The 24687-nt window shown below is 35.1% G+C and overlaps 1 protein-coding gene and 1 long non-coding RNA gene across 5 annotated transcripts in view; both read right to left on the bottom strand.

Moving 5' to 3' along the window:
- Positions 1-2398: 2398 nt before the first annotated feature.
- The window catches only part of LOC113467342 (mediator of RNA polymerase II transcription subunit 15-like), a 49141-nt gene continuing 26852 nt past the window's right edge, over positions 2399-24687 (bottom strand). The window contains exons 5-12 of one of the 4 annotated variants that reach the window (XM_026823463.1): positions 22870-22910; positions 20795-21000; positions 20072-20229; positions 19781-19814; positions 19521-19539; positions 16829-16903; positions 16382-16477; positions 2399-2542 (exon numbers count right to left, since the gene is read on the bottom strand). In XM_026823463.1, coding sequence (XP_026679264.1) covers positions 2407-2542; positions 16382-16477; positions 16829-16903; positions 19521-19539; positions 19781-19814; positions 20072-20229; positions 20795-21000; positions 22870-22910 — 765 coding nt within the window. In that variant the 3' untranslated portion in view covers positions 2399-2406. Of the gene's footprint in view, positions 2543-16381; positions 16478-16828; positions 16904-19520; positions 19574-19780; positions 19815-20071; positions 20230-20794; positions 21001-22869; positions 22911-24687 lie in introns of all 4 variants that reach the window. The other 3 variants (XM_026823466.1, XM_026823464.1, XM_026823465.1) reach the window with 3 other exon arrangements.
- On the bottom strand, positions 5333-15766 carry LOC103509005. Its single transcript, XR_003391450.1, has 3 exons — positions 15710-15766; positions 5667-5738; positions 5333-5394 (listed from the first exon to the last, which is right to left on the bottom strand). It is a non-coding gene; the product is annotated as an uncharacterized LOC103509005 (long non-coding RNA).

Here is a 24687-nt window from a genome sequence, read left to right as displayed (position 1 = left end):
CATTATACGAGTGTTAAATTGCGAGTACCTATTTGTGAAAATAGATCAATATTCACCTTCTTTTCCACTTCAATAAAAAAAAAGACAAATCAATATAGTGGTTTACAAAGGTACAATGCCCACCAAGTTCGCCTGTTCTTACCTAATGAGAGAAAGAAATAACAACTCAGCGAATTATTTTATTATTAAAATTAAAAATGTACAGTTTTTTTATTGCAATTTAATATTTAAAATTTGCTGATGGCAGTTGTTTTGTGAATAAAAGAAATAAATTAATTTAAATATCACAATCGGTATTTTGTTTTAGGTCGTATGATTTGTGCACTCAATTCTTCCTGATCAAATTTAAAAAAAGACAAATCAATATAGTGGTTTACAAAGGTACAATGCCCACCAAGTTCGCCTGTTCTTACCTAATGAGAGAAAGAAATAGCAACTCAGCGAATTATTTTATTATTAAAATTAAAAATGTACAGTTTTTTTTTATTGCAATTTAATATTTAAAATTTGCTGATGGCAGTTGTTTTGTGAACAAAAGAAATAAATTAATTTAAATATCACAATCGGTATTTTGTTTTAGGTCGTATGATTTGTGCACTCAATTCTTCCTGATCAAACCATGTATGGATCAAGTCAAATGAAAAACTCTTCCTTAGATACAAGTATTGTATGCCTAACTAACACGTAATCACAAAGACTGTGTCTGCTTAAGTTATTGTCCTGAATTCTAAAATGATTTCTAATCCACCAATCCTCTTTCACTATTAGACATGAGACTCGGTATTGTTTTTACAACGTCATTCCACACTAAATTTGATTTGGAAGGAGAAAATATGACAAGTTTATTTATTGTTGCCTCAGAAAGAAAATATTACATATTCCTCATGCCTAGAAGATGTCTTTTAGAGTACACAACTCGTTTTTACAACAGACATTTAAACTACATTATTACCCTTGCAAATTCAACCAACAATAGTTAAAGTCGATCTTGGTTTCAAAATCTTCTATAAGAAGCAAAATAAATAAATATCTGTAGTCCTATAAGAAAAATAACAGATCTATTCATAACAGATCCTTACTTAATTGTCTGCCTGCTTTAGTTGAAAACACCAATTACCAGGCTGGGCCTTGAACTTAGTGAAAGTTAATAAAATAAACGTTATCTCTCTAAAATAAAGACATTCTTGTGACACAATGCCCTTCCCCTGCCAGGGCATTTCAAACTGCGTCTGCCTTGTAAGCGCTAGATCGCGGGTTCCATTCCCGCCCTGGCTGGACTTTAGTCTAAACAGATAAGGTTCGTTCTCGGAATGGCTAGCTTTCTCCTCATCCATCCTTCTTTCTCTGATTTCGATACGATAAGACCTCCTCTGCTGCGCTGTTACAGAGTTCCCTCTACCAAACCTCTGAAAAAAGTGGTAGGTACACAGTACACCGGTATGGCGGGATGGCACTGGCATATCATCCCAGCCCTGCAACATCCCCTATACATATTGGACTTTAGTCTAAACAGATAAGGTTCGTTCTCGGAATGTCTAGCTTTCTCCTCATCCATCCTTCTTTCTCTGATTTCGATACGATAAGACCTCTGCTGCGCTGTTACAGAGTTCCCTCTACCAAACCTCTGAAAAAAGTGGTAGGTACACAGTATGGCGGGATGGCACTGGCATATCATCCCAGCCCTGCAACATCCCCTTTACATAGATATTGACCCAAGAGGCCCCAAGACGAAACCTTGCGCGGAGCTCTCTCGAAGACATATAACTCCGCCACTGTGTGATGCTTACCTGGATAAGATCGGGTTGGGCAAGGAGGAATCATACAGTCATGGAAGATCTTGTAGTCCAGCGTGTATGGCCAGCTAGGGGGTCTGTTCTCGTAGACAGGCATGGAAGAGTCATAGGTGAAGTTTGAGTCGTACAACATCTTGAACATTTTGTTTCCTCCGACCTGTAGGAATCAATAAAACGAACAATAGAGAAGTACCTAAAGGTACTGATTTTGTTACGAGACGATTCTTCGTCTTAATGTGTACGGGAAGAGGGGCCGATTTTATCGATCGATGCATCACAATCATGACCTTACGTTATTAGGTGCTCTATTACCTACTGTCAAACTGTTTTGACTTGGCGGGGCGGGCCGCAGATTACCACCTTGGAAATTGCGAAAGAGTACGCGTTTCCTAACTAAGAACCCTAGTCAAATAGAAAATAAGGTAAGCCATTATCTAATTTGGGTGTCTAATATGAATCTAATTAATAATAATTCAAATTTCATATAGGAAAAGATATTGATCAATCTCTGATCCTTGCAAATGCTTGAAATCCTGTTCTGGACATTGTTAAGTACTTATGATACTTTAGAGATACCTATGTTTTGTGGCCTAGTAAGTCTGGCTTGATCACTTCATGAAATCAAAAGCAAAGGTAGCTTACCTGGAACGTCCTTTCCACCACAGTAGCAGTCGGGTAGCAAACAAACATCTTTCCTACACTTAGCAGCTGTTTTGTCTGGTTGAGGTGTGGGATAAACAGATTCAGGTCTGGAAAAAAAGTCATCAAAATGAAATTTATAGTAACAGTCCTACAAGCTACCAAATAATACTTAGCTATAATTTGAATTTACAAATTGATTAATGTTACCTACTTCTACTTACCTAGGACTTGAAAAAGGCGATGAAACACCCGGAAGAAAAAAGTTACCTGTTGGTTGTGAAGTGTCGCTCAAAGTTCTTGAGAAGCATCTTGTAAACGCCATCAGCATCAGGTGGATTACTACATGCGTCTCCCATGGAGCATCGGCCTCCGTTCAAATCTTGCCACATCACCATAGGTACTTCCCATACTCCTGCGAATTCAACGAGGAAATGGGTTAAATGGCGTTCCGTCTTCTCAGAAGGGGACTAAAGATAGCCACTCATGCTCTGACCGTCTGAGTACCCATACTCCTGCGAATTCGACGAGGAAACGGGTTAAATGGCGTTCCGTCTTCTCAGAGTACAGTGGACTATAGATGACCACTCATGCTCAGACCGTCTGATAGACACAGGTCTGTGAGACTGCGGTCTGTCAGATGGTCTGAGTGGGCATTACACAGCCAGCCTAGTTTGGAAGGTAGCGCGCCTGCCTTGTAAGCGCTAGATCGCGGGTTCCATTCCCGCCCTGGCTGGACTTTAGTCTAAACAGATAAGGTTCGTTCTCGGAATGTCTAGCTTTCTCCTCATCCATCCTTCTTTCTCTGATTTCGATACGATATCATAAGACCTCCTCTGCTGCACTGTCCCTCTACCAAACCTCTGAAAAAAGTGGTAGGTACACAGTACACCGGTATGGTGGGATGGCACTGGCATATCATCCCAGCCCTGCAACATCCCCTATACATAGATATTGACCCAAGAGGCCCCAAGACGAAAGTCAGCAAAACGATTTGGGGAGTTTCTTCCACAGGCAGATCCCCTGAAATTCGAATTAGTTAAATCGTTAGTCATTTCAGGTAGATTTCAAAATTTCTATCCCCTGATAAAATCATCGTCATTTCACTCATTTCTTTTACCTATCATGAGAGCAACGATGACCTTCGGACCCTGTATATCGGCAACGAAAAATTAGTGGACATGCAAACGCGCCCTTATCGCTAACGAATTGCCAACGAGTAAAATGTCGGTAAAAAATTTGAATCCATCATGGCGCGGTTTCAAGTTTTTTCAAATTTTCTTATCTTTTTTTTTTTTAATTTCAAAAAATATTAATATTATAATCAGTTTTTTGACTTTTTTGTTATCACTGGTGTTAAGCAACGTTGTTTGTGATTGGTATTTGGATAGATGATAATCTGGACTGCTGGCTTTTCCCGGTACCACCCAGACTGAGGAGTCTGAGGACTGTGTGAAGTAAATGCAATGAGGTAGGTAAGAACTTTTTGTCGGTTTTTATAGAACTTTAATTTCTAGTTCTACTTTAATTTCTATGCACCAATAAACCGAGGAGTCTGAGGACTGTGTGAAGTAAATGCAATGAGGTAGGTAAGAACTTTTTGTCGGTTTTTATAGAACTTTAATTTCTAGTTCTATGCACCAATAAACTCATAAATTTTCTTTTCAGTAACAATTTCAAGGAGCAATGACAGTGATAAGTGCTTAACGACTGTGTGAAGTAAATGCAATGAGGTAGGTAAGAACTTTTTGTCGGTTTTTATAGAACTTTAATTTCTAGTTCTATGCACCAACAAACCCATGAATTTTCTTTTCAGTAACAATTTCAAGGAGCAATGACAGTGATAAGTGCTTAACGTCAGAGAATCCCACCCCAAAGCTACTTTGGGGTGGGCCCTAAACTCCAGCAGAACAGAAGATCATGAAATCTCTCAAAAGAGTGCTTAACTTCAGAGAATCCCACCCCAAAGCTACTTTGGGGCGGGCCCTAAACTCCAGCAGAACAGAATCATGAAATCTCTCAAAATACAAATAATGCTGAACACTATTGGTGAGTTTATTAACCACATCTTTTTACTTTTTCTTACTTTTCGAAATGTTTTTCTGTCTAAGTAGTATTTATGAAATAGCTAACTAGTGATTATGTTTCAAATTACAGTGCTTAACTTCAGAGAATCCCACCCCAAAGCTACTTTGGGGCGGGCCCTAAACTCCAGCAGAACAGAATCATGAAATCTCTCAAAAGACAAATACTTAATGAACACTATTGGTGAGTTTAAGTATTAACCACATCTTTTTACTTTTTCTTACTTTTCGAAATGTTTTTCTGTCTAGTATTTATGAAATAGCTAACTAGTGGTTATGTTTCAAATTACATATAGGAAAAGACATTGATCAATCTCTGATCCTTGCAAATGCTTGAAATCCTGTTCTGAACATTGTTAAGTACTTATGATACTTTAGAGATACCTATGTTTTGTGGCCTAGTAAGTCTGGCTTGATCACTTCATGAAATCAAAAGCAAATGTAGCTTACCTGGAACGTCCTTTCCACCACAGTAGCAGTCTGGTAGTAGACAAACATCTTTCCTACACTTAGCAGCTGTTTTGTCTGGTTGAGGTGTAGGGTAGACAGATTCAGGTCTAGAAAAAAAGTCATTAAAATAAAAGTTATAGGAACAGTCCTACGAGCTACCTAATAATACTTAGCTATAATTTGAATTTACAAATTGATTAATGTACCTACTTCTACTTACCTACCTAGATTTTTGTTTGTTTGAAGCAGACCTAGAAGCAGAACCAAACAAAGTCATTGTTTGGACCTTTGAACTAGGTATGACAGTATGTTGTAGGTCTTTCATTACTTACCTGGAAGGAGGGAATTTGTAGATGTCAATGGCTTCCGATGCTGCAGCCTTTGCTACAATAGATTGAGATGGTTTCAAAGTGGGTCTTGATCTGGATCTGAAAAAGAAAAACGGAATTTATATTACTTTTTGGGTTCCATTTTAAGCCAAGTTCTGTCAATCTTTTCCTTTCCTCTATTCATCTTGTTACCTAATTTATACCAAAGTTCCTTTAACTTGTACACTTTTACATACTGACATAACTCTATTCTTTCAAAGTAAATACATATGTACTTAATACTTGTGTATTCTATCACCAGCATGAAATTTCAAACAAAATCTTATGGTTGGGTACTAAGTACCATGCATTATTGACATAATTATACTTACCCTGGTTTGTCTCCTCTTTCAGCATCAGGGCTTGCAGTGGTGTAAGTGGCACTTCCTCTTACTCTACCACGACTGCTGAAAACATTTCAAATGGATTATTTCTTGCAAAAAGATTGTCAGGAGGCTACTAACTTCTACCCCCATCAGGTACCTAATCATATATAATATTTTCATAGAAATGGGTACTTGAAGAAAAGACAACCGTTCTGACATACCTAACTTTTTTCGTATAATCTGGGAAATCGAATAGAATACGCAGTTTCAAAGTAAAGATGGCAAACTGATACAAATACTATAGGAAACAAGCAAAAAAAAAATGCTTTTATTACGTAAACTCTCAAAATTTTTGATCGAATATGCAATTGTCATTGTCATCCAAAATTTTCAAGTCAATTGGTTCAGTAAAGTGGTTCAAATTTGACTTATAGGTACATAAAAACAGAGATCTCGAGAAATAACTTACAGACGAAATTTACAAACGGTTCAATTATTGAATTAAAAAAAAGCTATACTTACAGAAGTTTAAGTACAGTTTGCCAAGGACCTACTGATATTTGCTTGCTTCTTAGAATAATTAATAACGTTTGTCATTAAATGTGCAAATAATATTGCATGCTGTCTTACGTTACGTAGCGGTTTTTTTTATTGCACACATGGAGAAAAAGAAAATTTTTAGAAAGAAAATATTTCTCCAGTTTTTACTATAAAACTAATGTTAGCAGAGTGAGCACACCCATATAATGCTGGGGATGGGAAAGGTTTCCAAAGCTTACTTAATTTTGTTTGCACAAATGAACTGTAGTTTATTCTGTTTTAAACTCCAATCAAATTAAGGTGTTTTTAAAAGAAAATGATAAGGTAGAGAAAGAGAAGATAATGAAAATGTAGGTTTGTGTAGGTCGTATATCTATCACTATATTTTATTTTAGACCTTATGATTACATATCTTTACTTAATTTTGTTTGCACAAATGAACTGTAGTTTATTCTGTTTTAAACTCCAATCAAATTAAGGTGTTTTTAAAAGAAAATGATAAGTAGAGAAAGAGAAGATAATGAAAATGTAGGTGTTGTGTAGGTCGTATATCTATCACTATATTTTATTTTAGACCTTATGACTACATATCTTTTTTTTTCGGTAAAAACATGAAAAGATTATTCCAATAAATTGTAAATAGTTCTCTACTTTATATTTCATCTTCTAATTATTCCACTGTCTTCCTGGTGATAGGTACTTCTTTTCTTTTACTGCTAACATGAGCTTTATGATGCTATAAAATGTCTTACGGTGGTTTATTTGCATGAATGGATTGAATGTGATCAATTTGGGCTACAATGCTACAAATGGTGTAATGGGTGTTGGATATCAAGCAAGCACTAAATCGCTACCTGTAGGTGTCCCAGGGTTTATTTATTTTATTATTATTATTATTATTTTTTTCTTCAAAAAGATTCTGCTTTAGGGAAATCCTGGGACTAGTGAGTTAATTTTTCTCTACAAAATTTCATCCCATGACAAAAGTTGTTAGCTATACTATACAGGGTATTCAAATTAAAAATGCCCAATAGGAGTGTACATGAAAGTCGTGTGATGTTCACACCAGATTGATTTTTAAGTACTTCGCGTCGCGTAGAAGAGAGAGATGAAAGTTCCAACTGTAGAAAGATTCCTTGACCAAAGTAGACTTTTTTACAATCATGAGTTTATTAATGACAAATTTAATATGTACTCCGAAACGTTTATAATAGGTAAGGTTACATTTTCTTTGTGGCTATTATTAAAGTTAACACCCTGAATGTACTTGGAAGAAAAGACAACACCTTGATACAATTGCAATACCATTTAAACAAAATTTTTAACACAAGATGTGATTTTCATAAACCACTTTAGTTTTAAAATTATTACAAGGAGGTATGTTTATATCCAGCACCCATTGCACCATTTATAGCCCAAATTGAACACATTCAATCCATTCATGCAAATGATTAAACCACCGTAAGACATTTTATTTATCTTGCTGGAATTGTCTTTCACTTTCTACTTGTTGTTTAAAAGGTTTATCTTGTTGGAACAATTGCACAACGGGTAATGTGTTTTCGCGTTGCAAAGAAGATTCAAAATTTTTGAATACGTTCTTGTCGTTTGTATTTGGCGTATCATAGTTGAAGGAAAATGGTTTGAGAACAGGTCGTGTTTCTGGGATTGTGAACCGATTAGATCTCTGTTCTGCTGGCTGTGGTGTTTGCTCAAAGGAAAAAGAAAGGCGGGGAGGGGAAGAATTGTTGGGGTTTATAGAGTCTGCGCTATAAGTACTGGTAGCACTGAAATTCATACAATGCATGAAATATAAAATTATTTACAACATTCTTTACAGCAACCCATCACATGTTTATCTAAATAAACTAAAAAGAACTGCACTTTCCCCAAAATTCAGTTTGAAATTATTAACTAAAGCTAAAGTAGGTAGGTATGTCTCATTTTTATTTTAATCCCTCATCCATGTACTTTACCCAGATACTGACTGCAAATTAAGTACTGCTCCAATTTCTATAATCACCCAATTACAAATTCCACCGTTACGCAGAGCTATAAAGCTTCTATTTGACTTGAAAAATGAAATATTAATGTTTGAAATATGTAGACATCCACCATGGGTTTTTAAATATCTATCAATGTAAACACAGTGGTAAAGATATGACCTACTTCGATGTTAACTCTACTCGTGACTTGTGGAAGCGAAAAAGCAGTCTACAATGTACTTACTAAAATTTTCTAACTATTCTACCAGAAAAATGTATTGCATGTCTACTACATAAATTTAAAATTTTGATTCTCCATTCTGGTTCCTTCAGTTATCATTGTCATAGATTAATTCAACTGTAATTGACTTGAAAATTTTGGATGACAATGACAATTGCATATTCGATCAAAAATTTTGAGAGTTTACGTAATAAAAGCATTTTTTTTTTTGCTTGTTTCCTATAGTATTTGTATCAGTTTGCCATCTTTACTTTGAAACTTTGCGTATTCTATTCGATTTCCCAGATTATACGAAAAAAGTTTGGTATGTCAGAACGGTTGTCTTTTCTTCAAGTACCCATTTCTATGAAAGTATGCAATTATTTAAATCTACTATGACCCTCTCCATCTCCCACCGTCTACCTATTTTTAGGAAACGGTACCTGGATATGATAGGGGTAGTTTGATTAGCACTGGGCGTTGGTCTCACTCTGCAGAAAATAAAATGGGAAAAATTAAAAATAAATAATTACAAAGGAGAGAGTAGAAACAAGGGAAAAGGTAAAGTAAAAAAGAAGGAACACTGGACTGCGACCAGCCAGATGATAAATCAATTGAATTATGTACAGAAAGTCAATCTTGTATGTATACGTACACAAATATTTACTATTGCTAGTATTTAGCACACAACTATAATACAAAGGTACGTACAGAATAGAATGAATAGTTGATCTTTTTACAACAATTTTTTACGCATGTTTAAAAAAAGAAGCATTTATACAGACAAAAGTAACAAAAAGCTGACATAGATCAAAAGCTTTTGATAAAAGCTAATTTATGTATAGTATTTAGCACACAACTATAATACAAAGGTACGTACAGAATAGAATGAATAGTTGATCTTTTTACAACAATTTTTTACGCATGTTTGAAAAAAGAAGCATTTATACAGACAAAAGAAAGTAACAAAAAGCTGACATAGATCAAAAGCTTTTGATAAAAGCTAATTTATGTAAAAAAAAGAAAGAAAATAAAAACGGAATATTATACCTATCATTTTAGTTTTATACACAAATGTTCAGTTTTGTAAAGTAAAAAGTCGAGGACAACTAATTGTTCTGAGCTTTGGTACGTCACGTCGATATTACCTAGGTTTAACTGCAGTCATGTATCAGGTACTGTCGTGAATAGAAACAAGGGAAAAGGTAAAGTAAAAAAGAAGGAACACTGGACTGCGACCAGCCAGATGATAAATCAATTGAATTATGTACAGAAAATCCATCTTGTATGTATACGTACACAAATATTTGCTTTTGCTAGTATTTAACACACAACTATAATACAAAGGTACGTACAGAATAGAATGAATAGTTGATCTTTTTACAACAATTTTTACGCATGTTTGAAAAAAGAAGCATTTATACAGACAAAAGAAAGTAACAAAAAGCTGACATGGATTAAAAGCTTTTGATAAAAGCTAATTTATGTGAAAAAGAAAGAAAGAATATAAAAACGGAATATTATACCTATCATTTTAGTTTTATACACAAGTGTTCAATTTTGTAAAGTAAAAAGTCGAGGACAACTAATTGTTCTGAGCTTTGGTACGTCACGTCGATATTACCTAGGTTTAACTGCAGTCATGTATCAGTAGGTACTGTCGTGAATTAGTCAATCATATCGTCAAGTTGTCGAAGTGTCCAAAGGTGATACTAAGTAGTCTTGAAAAATTAGTAGGTTAGGTAAGTAAGTACGTTCAATCATTCATCAGGACAAGTAAGGGTGTAGCTCAAGACAGATTTGTCAAGTAAGTCGAGGTCAAATTATAATCAAACCGCTAATCATTGGATTATTGAAAACAGAATATAAATGTACATTGCTTGGTCAAATTATAATCAAACCGCTAATCATTGGATTATTAAAAACAGAATATAAATGTACATTGCTAGCTAGGTATTCAAAAGATTTACGTACTTATGTCTTGACTCTAGCTATTATTAAAATGACTAATGTTTGCGTACATATGTGTGTTGTAAAATGGTTACCTTATCGACTGCAAATATGGGTGTCTCATTTTTCTGTAAATCTAATAAGTACTTGCCTTGAAGAGATTATTATTCAAAGTAGTATTTTGATTTTAGCACATGGGTTCAAACACGGACAATAACAAATTAGGTAAAACTCTAATTGATGAGACACAGAAGAAAGGTTTTGTGTCATAATGATTATGAGCCCGAATGTTTAATATGCATTGAGCATCTCAGATCCATTGCTGCTAGCCAAAAAATACTTTATAATGATGTGTTGGGTGAACATGAATATCATATGATCAACACTCAGAGGCTTTGTCTTGGAGCTTATACGTGCATTATAAAAGTGACCAACAGTATAATTTTGTACTGAGATATACGAGGGAACACATCCAACATCAAAAATGTTTTCAGTGTTCTTATAGTCTTATACACTGATTTAATGTGTTTTGCAAAAAAGTGTTGGAATGAATTGATGAAGCGCTATTATTAAAATGACTAATGTTTGCGTACATATGTGTGTTGTAAAATGGTTACCTTATCGACTGCAAATATGGGTGTCTCATTCAATCATTTTCCATAGAGATATCTTCAGTCACTCCATATTCTATGTTTTTCCAGTTATGTAGATCTTTAGTCGCATTGGTTCATTGTGGATATAGTTTTGGGTACGCTGTGTCTCAACAGTTTTTTGTGCCTTCGATAGTCTCAGGTTTAGACTGTTAAGAGTTGGTTTCAAGTCAGGGTCAGTCTTTGTTGGAAGCATTTTCAAGCAAATAACATTGAAAACATTAATAAGTACAAATAATATCGTACCTTACGAGCGGTTTTTCATTGCACTCAGACCCTACACATTTCTCATCATCTGCCCGTGGGGGAGCTTGAGTTCTCACAGGTTCTGGCTTGGCTCTAACTGTAGTGGTTGTAGGTTGTTTGGTGGGAGGAGGAGAGGAAGAAGGTGGAGGTGGTGGTAGTGTTGGTGGGTTTGGTTTACTAACAGGCGCTTCTTCTTCGTACTCTTCAAAATCATCATAATAATATTCATCAGAGTCATCAGATGTGACGTTGTTGTAGCTCACGCTGTCTACAAAATTGTCTTTTATAACTTCAGCTGGTTTCGATCCTCTGAATCTTGTGGACTCAACAGGGAATCTCATCGTAGTGGGATCTACAAATCTGTTTGCTTCTGGTGTTCTACTCAAACTGTTTCTTTGTAAATTTTGTTCGAGAACGCGGGCACGGTCTGCCGTAACTTTGACTTGATTGGCTCTTATCTGTTGCTCTTTGAAATCTCGGCTTGAAGTTGGGACAGGTGTTGTTGATCTGATTTGTTGTCTATAGGTTGAAGATTTGATTTCATTGTTGTTAATGTTTGTGATTTGCTTGATGTAATTGTATGGCGTGTACGGAGTTGTGTTTGGTCTGGGCGTACTTGGTATTGTAGATTTCACTTGGGAGAGTGTTGAAAATTTATTGTTGGAAATTGATTCTCTGTTCACATCTTCTGAAGTTATTTGTTTGTTAGCAACATTGAACTTCCATGGTTTGACATCACTATTTTGTTTGATTGGTAACTGGATTGTTGGTTTGATGAATTGATTAGGAGCCTGTCTATAATTGCTAAAATATTACAAAATCTGAACTGAGAGCTAAAGGTAAATGTACAAACGTGAACTAGTACGCCTTGAATGAAATATTCCTCTCGGTAGGGTACATATGTGTGTTGTAAAATGGTTACCTTATCGACTGCAAATATGGGTGTCTCATTTTTCTGTAAATCTAATAAGTACTTGCCTTGTAGAGATTATTATTCAAAGTAGTATTTGATTTTAGCACATGGGTTCAAACACGGACAATAACAAAGTAGGTAAAACTCAAATTGATGAGACACAGAAGAAAGGTTTTGTGTCATAATGATTATGAGCCCGAATGTTTAATATGCATTGAGCATCTGAGATCCATTGGTGCTAGCCAAAAAATACTTTATAATGATGTGTTGGGTGAACATGAATATCATATGATCAACACTCAGAGGCTTCGTCTTGGAGCTTATACGTGTATTATAAAAGTGACCAACAATATAATTTTGTACTGAGATATACGAGGGAACACATCCAACATCAAAAATGTTTTCAGTGTTCTTATAGTCTTATAAGATACACTGATTTAATGTGTTTTGCAAAAAAATGTTGGAATGAATTGATGAAGTGCACTTATAAGTAGGTACTTTCTTCGTTCTTCAGGCATTTATTGCGCCTAGTAATACTATCAAAACATAAAGGATGTACTTGCAAAGTATTGAGGTCATCAACTAATTATATCTGCTAAAATATTATAGATATTGATGGAGGTGTTGGTCGAGTGAAACTATTGACTGATGCAGTTTGTTTGCTATCAACAAAGTTTATTGAGTTTGCTGGTGTCGTAAGTCTTGTGTATACGTTTGTTGATGGAAGAGATTGTCTATAGATATTGATGGAGGTGTTGGTCGAGTGAAACTATTGACTGATGCAGTTTGTTTGCTATCAACAAAGTTTATTGAGTTTGCTGGTGTTGTAAGTCTTGTGTATACGTTTGTTGATGGAAGAGATTGTCTGTAGTTCTCTTCAGGTTTGTTTGTTTGTCTTACTATAACAACTTCCTCTGTTGAGATTTCAAATGGATTTTTTGGGGTTGACCCCGGTTTTGGTGATTCACTCGAGTATAAGTAATATTCTCCTTTCTTGTCACTTTCCACTAAGTAAGCCGCTGCTGGTCTAACCCCTCTATTCAACGTGCTGGGAGTAGTAGGTTTCCATTCGGCATTATTGTAGACAAAATCACTTGGTTTAATATTGAATGTACTAAACTGAGGAGTAGAAGATTCTTGTTTCGAATCTTGTGGACCTCGGAGTGCAGTTCCAACCAGAGCAGAGTTTAGCCTTTGCTTGATAGTTTCATTGAAATTTCTAGGGTATTCTTGTGATAATTGGGGAACTTTGGTTACATATTCTGTTTTAGAAGGTTGATAAAAGGTATCATCACGTGAAGAGAAGGGTCGTGGTTTCTGTGTGGGAACAACAGGATTAAACCTTCTGATATCATTACTTGGATTTGCTCTTGGCGTAGTAGAAGTCTCGTCTACAACTATTCTAAAGTTACCATTTTGTGTGAAATCTTTGTATCCTGCGAGACTGGCATCATTTTGACCTCTGACCTGACCTATCCTCTTTGGGTCTCTTTGTTCAACACGATTATCATTCTTCTGGGCTTCGTTTTCAAAATTATTTCTGTTAGAGTTACTGTCAGACTTGATGAAATATTTTCTTTCATTGTTGTCTGTCTGTTGACCAAGAGGCTTACTGATTCTATCTTGTTGTTGGTTTTCAAAATTATTTCTGTTAGAGTTACTGTCAGACTTGATGAAATATTTTCTTTCATTGTTGTCTGTCTGTTGACCAAGAGGCTTAATGATTCTATCTTGTTGTTGCCTTTCGTTTTGTACTGGTTGTCTCTGTAGTGTATTTTGTGGGTATTGCCTTTCATTTTGTATAGGTTGTCTTTGAGGTGTACCTTGTTGGTATTGCCTTTCGTTTTGTACTGGTTGTCTCTGTGGTGTATTTTGTGGGTATTGCCTTTCATTTTGTATAGGTTGTCTTTGTGGTGTACCTTGTTGTTGTGATTGCCTTTCATTTTCTACTTGTTGTCTCGAAGCTGTATTCTGTTGAAATTGTCTATCATTTTCTATTGATTGTCTTTGTGGTGCATTTTGTTGATATTTCTTTTCATTTTCTATGGGTTGTCTCAGAGGGGTACCTTGTTGATATTGCCTGCCATTGTCTATTTGTTGTCTCGAAGGAGTATTTTGTTGAAATGGTCTTTCATTTTCTACTTGTTGCCTCTGTGGTGTATTTTGTTGATATTGCCGTCCATTTTCTATTTGTTGCCTCCAGAGGGGTACCTTGTTGATATTGCCTGCCATTGTCTATTTGTTGTCTCGAAGGAGTATTTTGTTGAAATGGTCTTTCATTTTCTACTGGTTGCCTCTGTGGTGTATTTTGTTGATATTGCCGTCCATTTTCTATTGGTTGCCTTTGAGCTTTATCTTGTTGGTATTGTCTCTCACTTTCTGCTTGTAGCCTCAAGAAGGTCTTATCTTGCTGAAATTGTCTTTCACTTTCTACTTGTTGTTTAAAAGGTTTATCTTGTTGGAACAATTGCACAACGGGTAATGTGTTTTCTCGTTGCAAAGAAGATTCAAAATTTTTGAATACGTTCTTGTCGTTTGTATTTGGCGTATCATAGTTGAAGGAAAATGGTTTGAGAACAGGCCGTGTTTCTGGTATTGTGAATCGGTTAGATCTCTGTTCTGCTGGCTGTGGTGTTTGCTCAAAGGAAAAAGAAAGGCGGGGAGGGGAAGAATTGTTGGGGTTTATAGAGTCTGCGCTATAAGTACTGGTAGCACTGAAATTCATACAATGCATGAAATATAAAATTATTTACAACATTCTTTACAGCAACCCATTACATGTTTATCTAAATAAACTAAAAAGAACTGCACTTTCCCCAAAATTCAGTTTGAAATTATTAACTAAAGCTAAAGTAGGTAGGTATGTCTCATTTTTATTTTAATCCCTCATCCATGTACTTTACCCAGATACTGACTGCAAATTAAGTACTGCTCCAATTTCTATAATCACCCAATTACAAATTCCACCGTTACGCAGAGCTATAAAGCTTCTATTTGACTTGAAAAATGAAATATTAATGTTTGAAATATGTAGACATCCACCATGGGTTTTTAAATATCTATCAATGTAAACACAGTGGTAAAGATATGACCTACTTCGATGTTAACTCTACTCGTGACTTGTGGAAGCGAAAAAGCAGTCTACAATGTACTTACTAAAATTTTCTAACTATTCTACCAGAAAAATGTATTGCATGTCTACTACATAAATTTAAAATTTTGCTTCTCCATTGTGGTTTCTTCAGTTATCATTGTCATAGATTAATTCAACTGTTATATGAAACACGTATACTATTCGTGTTTTATAACTTGAATTAACTCAAATCATGGACTAAAACAGAAAAGATCATACAATAGCTAACTTGTGAGAAATAGATCGTTGATTGGTTATTATGCAAATATTGTTTTTCAAGTCCCCAATTCAATCCGGTTAATATTGAAGGTAAAAAGTTCAAAGTCTACCTAATATGGAATAGAGGTTTTATTAGAAGAGTTGAGAGGAGAAGTAAAATAAGTGACCATGCTCAGTATGCTAGGCTACTTACTTGACAACGGGTGACTTGGTTGGCTGCTCATATCGGTTGTCTTGTTCTGGACTCTGGAAAATACGGGATAATACAAGGTTAAGTTCATCAAGGTTTCAGGAGACTAATGGTATTGTAATTTGTAATAGCTCTATGAATATTTCTGAAAGGATCGAAAATCTAGGGTAGAGGCATATTGTATGTTTGCTCTTTTTGTTTAGCTATCAAAGATTATCTACCACCTAGAGATTTTCTATAGCATTTGTCTGAAGACATTCCGTTTCCCAAGACTTTCCCGGGTCCATTTCTTCTGCGAGAACTGTTCTCCGAAACTATGCCTGTGGGATGGGAAATATAAGTTGGGTGAGTGGTTTTCCATGAATTAGGTACCTACAATCCTACATCTACTAGGTAGGTACTTATTACCCTATTTTAAGGGTTTTTTTAAGGCTACAGACAGCGGGTGTAACGAAGGTGACGTAATCGCGGTTGAGAAGTTGAGTACCTCTCACACAATGCATTGTGTTTTACTTTTATTTACCACTCTTCTGTCGATCTTGTTACTTTTTGAACCGTGACGGGTACCTAGATTTTTGTTTGTTTGAAGCAGACCTAGAAGCAGAACCAAACAAAGTCATTGTTTGGACCTTTGAACTAGGTATGACACTATGTTGTAGGTCTTTCATTACTTACCTGGAAGGAGGGAATTTGTAGATATCAATGGCTTCCGATGCTGCAGCCTTTGCTACAATGGATTGAGATGGTTTCAATGTGGGTCTTGATCTGGATCTGAAAGAGAAAAACGGAATTTATATTACTTTTTGGGTTCCATTTTAAGCCAAGTTCTGTCAATCTTTTCCTTTTCTCTATTCATCTTGTTACCTAATTTATACCAAAGTTCCCTTTATCACATTTATTACATTTATCACCTACTAGGTATTTGTACATGTTTACATACTGACATTACTGACTCTATTCTTTCAAAGTAAATATGTAATACTTGTGTATAATGTACCTACCTACTTAGGTAAAGAGTTACCTAGTTTCTATCACCAGCCTAAAATTTCCTTTGCCCTAAAGTTCAAACAAAATCTTATGGGTGGGTACTCAGTACCATGCATTATTGATAATTATACTTACCCTGGTTTGTCTCCTCTTTCAGCATCAGGGCTTGCAGTGGTGTAAGTGGCACTTCCTCTTACTCTACCACGACTGCTGAAAACATTTCAAATGGATTATTTCTTGCAGGAAGATTGATTGTCAGGAGGCTACTAACTTCTACCCCCATCAGGTACCTAATCATATGTACATAATATTCAGGTAAGTAGTAACACCTTATGTAACGTCTGTTCCAAATAAGTAAAGTGCTGAAAAAGCACATAAGCTTTCAATTGATTGCCTATGAGGATCATTGTGGGCTATAATATTCAGGTAGGTAGTAACACCTTATGTAATGCCTGTTCCAAATAAGTAAAGTGCTGAAAAAGCACATGAGCTTTCAATTGATTGCCTATGAGGATCATTGTGGGTTTGAATCCCAACTGTGGCATGGAATTTTCTCCATAATAATTTAGAAATTTAACCATGATAGTAGGGCTTAGATCTTGGACAAAATACTCAATTGGGTAGATAAGAAAGCACAGATGTTGAATTTGGATTGTGGGTTTGAATCCCAACTGTGGCATGGAATTTTCTCCATAATAATTTAGAAATTTAACCATGATAGTAGAGCTTAGATCTTGGACAAAATACTCAATTGGGTAGATAAGAAAGCACAGATGTTGAATTTGGGGGGATACATATCAGTTTTTGGGCCCCTCACCTACTTACTTACATGTAGTGTTCCAACTCAGATTACTTACATTTTTTTACTATTATTTCCATTGTACTTACATACTTACCCTTATAGTTACCACCACCCATAAAATCTATGGATAAGTTAGAAAAATATTAGTTAAATACTTACTAAACTTAATAAACACAACAGCAAAGCAAGCACTAAATCGCTACCTGTAGGTGTCCCAGGGTTTATTTATTTTATTATTATTATTTTTTTTTTCAAAAAAATTCTGCTTTAGGGAAATCCTGGGACTAGAGAGTTAATTTTTCCCTACAAAATTTCATCCCATAACAAAAGTTGTTAGCTATACTATACAGGGTATTCAAATTAAAAATGCCCAATAGGAATGTACATGAAAGTCGTGTGATGTTCACACCAGATTGATTTTTAAGTACTTCGCGTCGCGCAGAAGAGAGAGATGAAAGTTCCAACTGTAGAAAGATTCCTTGACCAAAGTAGACTTTTTATTAATGACAAATTTAATAATTGTGTACTCCAGGGTGTTCAAATTAAAAATGCCCAATAGGAATGTACATGAAAGTCGTGTGATGTTCACACCAGATTGATTTTTAAGTACTTCGCGTCGTGCAGAAGAGAGAGATGAAAGTTCTAACTGTAGAAAGATTCCTTGCCCAAAGTAGACATTTTATTAATGACAAATTTAATAATTGTGTACTCCGAAACGTTTATAATAGGTATGGTTGAGTACATTTTCTTTGTGGCTATTTAAAGTTAACACCCTGAATGTACTTGGAAGAAAAGACAACACCTTGATACAATTGCAATACTGGTTGAGTACATTTTCTTTGTGGCTATTTAAAGTTAACACCCTGAATGTACTTGGAAGAAAAGACAACACCTTGATACAATTGCAATAACATTTAAACAAAATTTTCAACACAATACTTGAAAAAGGCGATGAAACACCCGGAAGAAAAAAGTTACCTGTTGGTTGTGAAGTGTCGCTCAAAGTTCTTGAGAAGCATCTTGTAGACGCCATCAGCATCAGGTGGATTACTACATGCGTCTCCCATGGAGCATCGGCCTCCGTTCAGATCTTGCCACATCACCATAGGTACTTCCCATACTCCTGCGAATTCAACGAGGAAACGGGTTAAATGGCGTTCCGTCTTCTCAGAGTGGACTATAGATGACCACTCATGTTCAGACCGTCTGAGTGGAGTCTGCGCTATAAGTACTGGTAGCACTGAAATTCATACAATGCATGAAATATAAAATTATTTACAACATTCTTTACAGCAACCCATTACATGTTTATCTAAATAAACTAAAAAGAACTGCACTTTCCCCAAAATTGAGTTTGAAATTATTAACTAAAGCTAAAGTAGGTAGGTATGTCTCATCCCTCATCCATGTACTTTACCCAGATACTGACTGCAAATTAAGTACTGCTCCAATTTCTATAATCACCCAGTTACAAATTCCACCGTTACGCAGAACTATAAAGCTTCTATTTGACTTGAAAAAGGTAATATTAATGTTTGAAATATGTAGAGTGGTAAAGATAAAAGATATAACCTACTTCGATGTTAACTCTACTCGTGACTCGTGGAAGCGAAAAAGCAGTCTACAATATACTTACTAAAATTTTCTAACTATACTACCAGAAAAATGTATTGCATGTCTACTACATAAATTTAAAATTTTGCTTCTCCATTGTGGTTTCTTCAGTTATCATTGTCATAGATTAATTCAACTGTTATATGAAACACGTATACTATTCGTGTTTTATAACTTGAATTAACTCAAATCATGGACTAAAACAGAAAAGATCATACAATAGCTAACTTGTGAGAAATAGATCGTTGATTGGTTATTATGCAAATATTGTTTTTCAAGTCCCCAATTCAATCCGGTTAATATGGAAGGTAAAAAGTTCAAAGTCTACCTAATATGGAATAGAGGTTTTATTAGAAGAGTTGAGAGGAGAAGTAAAATAAGTGACCATGCTCAGTATGCTAGGCTACTTACTTGACAACGGGTGACTTGGTTGGCTGCTCATATCGGTTGTCTTGTTCTGGACTCTGGAAAATACGGGATAATATACAAGGTTAAGTTCATCAAGGTTTCAGGAGACTAATGGTATTGTAATTTGTAATAGCTAGCTCTATGACTATTTCTGAAAGGATCGAAAATCTAGGGTAGAGGCATATTGTATGTTTGCTCTTTTTGTTTTAGCTATCAAAGATTATCTATCACCTAGAGATTTTCTATAGCATTTGTCTGAAGACTTGGCTGCTCATATCGGTTGTCTTGTTCTGGACTCTGGAAAATACGGGATAATATACAAGGTTAAGTTCATCAAGGTTTCAGGAGACTTATGGTATTGTAATTTGTAATAGCTCTATGACTGTTTCTGAAAGGATCGAAAATCTAGGGTAGAGGCATACTGTATGTTTGCTCTTTTTGTTTTAGCTATCAAAGATTATCTATCACCTAGAGATTTCTATAGCATTTGTCTCAAGATATTCCGTTTCCCAAGATCAAGACATTCAAAACCATTCCCTTTCCCAAAATTCTACCTGCAAGTGATACTGTTCATTATAATCCTGAGCTGCGGCATTATACACATTGTTCTGTTGTTGCTGCTGCTTTTGTTGTTCTCGTTGCTGAGATATTTGTGCATTTCCTTGATCACGGATCTTCCCTCTATTTTGATTCTGGAACTGCTGAGCATAATCTGAAAATGGATTTTTCAAACTATGAGTTAAGAAGAAACAAAATAATAATGATGATCTTCTGGAAGCTCTAATGTACAAAGTTCAATTTTTTGTTCATTTATTAGTTTGTTGAGGATATTATTTTTTATTATTAATATTTCTAATTTTAACATAGAGAGGATATTATTAATTTGTTTCAAAAGGTTGTACTCTTACGAAGCTCTAATGTACAAAGTTCAATTTTTTGTTCATTTATTAGTTTGTTGAGGACATTATTAATTTGTTTCAAAAGGTTGTACTCTTACGAACAGTAATAAATTAAAATTGAACTTGTAATATATTATTTTCAGGTAACCTGTAACCATATACATTAAGCTCTAATGTACAAAGTTCAATTTTTTGTTCATTTATTAGTTTGTTGAGGACATTATTAATTTGTTTCAAAAGGTTGTACTCTTACAAACAGTAATGAATTAAAATTGAACTTGTAATATATTATTTTCAGGTAACCTGTAACCATATACAAGGTCTAAAAAGAATCACCTTATAAAACTACCCACCCACCCCTCGTCCCTCTCAACTTACCATCTTCCCTGTAGAAGTCATCATCGTCATACAAGTTGTAATAAGAAGTGTCAAATTGTTGCTGTGGTCTTTGCTGTTGTGGTTTCTGTGGCTGTTGTTGCTGACTAAATTGATTTATGGCACTCGAATAATTATATGAAGGAGCTGGTGAAGCTGATTGCTGCAGGTACACTTGTTGAGGTCCTTGCTGAGGGGCAACACTCGTCCTAAAATGCAGAAGAGAGGATTTCGCATTCAGGAAAAAATTGAACAGAAATAAACTGCAGCGATTGCTGCAGGTACACTTGTTGAGGTCCTTGCTGAGGGGCAACACTCGTCCTAAAATGCAGAAGAGAGGATTTCGCATTCAGGAAAAAATTGAACAGAAATAAACTGCAGTTTTTACAGCGTAGGTAGTTATCAGGACAAGTAAGGGTGTAGCTCAAGACAGATTTGTCAAGTAAGTCGAGGTCAAATTGTTTGTCAAGTGATGAGTTAGTGGAGAAGTTTCTGTAAATGAAGGAATGGTTATAAAAGTATCATTAGTCATTTCAAAACATACACTATGATTTCAAAACATCATTGTAGATGTATTTGTCAAGTGATGAGTTAGTGGAGAAGTTTCTGTAAATGAAGGAATGGTTATAAAAGTATCATTAGTCATTTCAAAACATACACTATATATTCATTGTAGATGTGTACGAGTAAGTAAGCAAAATTTCGTAATTAGTTAGGTCCCTTCTAACTTCAAAATACCTTACCTAGATTTTTACAATGGTAGGTTTATTGATTCCTTTTAATTTCAATGATCACAACTGTGCCTTTGCTGGCATATTATGTTCAATTGCAAACTGTTATGCCACCCATTAATAATAGTAATTATAAAATGAAAAAATCAAGCACTAGGCATTAGAAAACTTTATACCACTCGATAAACATTAGCATAAATCATGTTGGGTTCAAATATTAAAGACAGGATATTTCTAAACATTAAAGTTTTACCGTATGGTATTTATCAAAATAGTTAATAAATTCTGTATTGAAAATAATTACTGGTACCTGTCATCGAGGTACTTCTTCAATTCAGTATACTTGGATCAAAATAAGCACAAGTAATAATATACTCCTACACTACCACACATACACCAATAGTTCTTAGTCTATCGTAATTCGTACAGCAATAGTACTTGGTCTATGGTAAAATACCTGAGTTGAGTTTGTCGCTTGGTTCGACTTCGCGTCTGGTCGATTGAAAATAAGCACAAGTAATAATATACTCCTACACTACCACACATACACCAATAGTTCTTAGTCTATCGTACAGCAATAGTACTTGGTCTTTGGTAAAATACCTGAGTTGAGTTTGTCGCTTGGTTCGACTTCGCGTCTGGTCGATTAATACGTTACACAATAAACCAAATTGGTACAAATAACATAAATTATATGAAAATATTCTAAACCCACATCTATCCTCAATTAGGATTCTCTTTATGGATATTCTATTATCCCACCTCCACTTAAAGATTTTGAAATTTGTGGAAACTTTATAATTCTAATGAACTTCTCTAATTCACACCAATCAATGAATGGTTTGCACTTTTCGGGGTTTGGGTATCGTCTCTATGTTCCCATAAGTGAATCTTTTTGAAATTTATTTCAATTAGGGGATTTTCCCCTTTCTTTCAACAATATCGATCTGTCCAGAAGAGGACAGCACGGAAATATTATGGATCTTTGTAAGAAGGGGTTAGAAGTCACTACAGCTACACTTCGTTTACTTGCAAATAAATAATTTTGTATATATAAAAAAAAATCCCTAATTTTGAGATTAATATTTTAGCTAAATAGCTAATTATTTGATATTGTTAAAAAAATTAACTAAGGTTAAACTCATTTGATGAAATATTACAGCACACTATTTAAAGGGTTAGAAAGTTACTTTGAAAAAAGCTCAGTAAGAAAATAAAAAATTAAAGGCACGTCAAGTTAAAGGAAAAGTGAATTAGAAAACCATTATGCACGTCTAGTAAAAAGCGAAGAAAAAATTCTAGTAAAAGTTATAATGTCTGATAATGTTCACTACACTAGCAACTAACCTGTACTGGAATGGAACATGTTGCTTGACTCCAGGTGATGTCTGAAAGAGTAGAACCAAAGCCAATTAATAAAATACATGAGGATGCGTTGCGACATTCAAATCATTATAAAACCTAAAGAAGAGTACAATATTGTTATCTATTCTAATAGTGTTGTACGAATCTTAAACTGCATCGGTGTAGGATGTCTGAAAGAGTAGAACCAAAGCCAATTAATAAAATACATGAGGATGCGTTGCGACATTCAAATCATTATAAAACCTAAAGAAGAATACAATATTGTTACCTATTCTAATAGTGTTGTACGAATCTTAAACTGCATCGGTGTAGATACATAAGTGAGACATCTTTCTTGAAAAGATTGAACTAGGCCATCCAAAGGGGCAACAGCCTGAGCATCAGGAGTAGACTCCCTTGGTCTCAACAATATTAACGAATATTAAGCTTGAAATTAAGGTGATAACTTAACTCCTTACAACAAGTGAGACATCTTTCTTGAAAAGATTGAACTAGGCCATCCAAAGGGGCAACAGCCTGAGCATCAGGAGTAGACTCCCTTGGTCTCAAGAATATTAACGAATATTAAGCTTGAAATTAAGGTGATAACTTAACTCCTTACATAAAACTATCACCTTTGACGATTCTAACAAATCACCTACCACGAGGTCCTAGAGTAAAAGCAAAGAAACAAATGGAGCTATCACCTACAAATGTGTGTTATAATGAACAATTGAACATATTCTTTTACACGGGCAATTATGAAATTAGTTCTGCAATTAGGAATCATACAACACCTTGTACCTCTTTGCTGGCCTGAGTGATGTTAGAGAAGCAGTCAAACATAACGCCAGTCAAACATAACGCCAGTCAAACATAACGCCAATCAAAGGGACACATTTAGTAGCCCTAAACAAGGAATTCCTTCATAGGTTATTGGAGCTGTTTGAACATATTCTTTTACACGGGCAATTATTAAATTAGTTCTGCAATTAGGAATCATACAACACCTTGTACCTCTTTGCTGGCCTGAGGCCTGACCTACTAGATGTTAGAGAAGCAGTCAAACATAACGCCAATCAAAGCGACACATTTAGTAGCCCTAACCCTAAACAAAGAATTCCTTCATAGGTTATTGGAGCTGCTAGAAGAGCTTTTTCTGTATTTTTGTCAAACAAATTTCTCCCTAAAATAACAGTACAAATAAAAATGCTGATGCTCTATAGGTCACAATAGATTTTACCTAAATTTTGCTTGCATATATCATGCAGTAGGTTTAATAGCACATTGTTTTTAAACTTTTTGGGGACTTGTACATTGATCTATTGTGCCAAGGCTTACATAATGGATATAACGCGGTAGAATCATAGTATGTCAAATTAATTATCAGTTTCATCATTAGCAAATTTCACCTAATTAGTACCTACTTATGTATATGACACACGACTTTTAATATTAGTTCAAATGTGGGTCATAATAGCGGATATCCCACGGTCTTCCTTGATTTGAAGTTTCATAATTTCTTTCTTGTTATTAAGGAAGATTCTGAAACTGTGGTGATATTTTTTACTTTCTATTACTACAGTTTAGCGGCTATACTGTAATGAAAGTATTGCAATCGGTCCAAATTTTCAAAATCGGGAAATGGGTGGAAATATCCGTTTTGGGGTCCCCTGATAATGAAAGTATTGCAATCGGTCCAAATTTTCAAAATCGGGAAATGGTTGGAAATATCCGTTTTGGGATCCCCTGATGTCAAAAAAGTGATTTTGAGCCCATGGTCTGTACGTAACGTACGTACGTACGTACGTACGTAACGTA

The sequence above is a fragment of the Diaphorina citri genome, unplaced genomic scaffold (genome assembly GCF_000475195.1).
Source record: "Diaphorina citri unplaced genomic scaffold, Diaci psyllid genome assembly version 1.1 scaffold456, whole genome shotgun sequence".
NCBI classification, from domain to species: Eukaryota; Metazoa; Arthropoda; class Insecta; order Hemiptera; family Psyllidae; genus Diaphorina; species Diaphorina citri.
The sequence above is the reverse complement of the archived record's forward strand: the minus strand, read 5'-3'. Positions and strand labels throughout refer to the sequence as shown.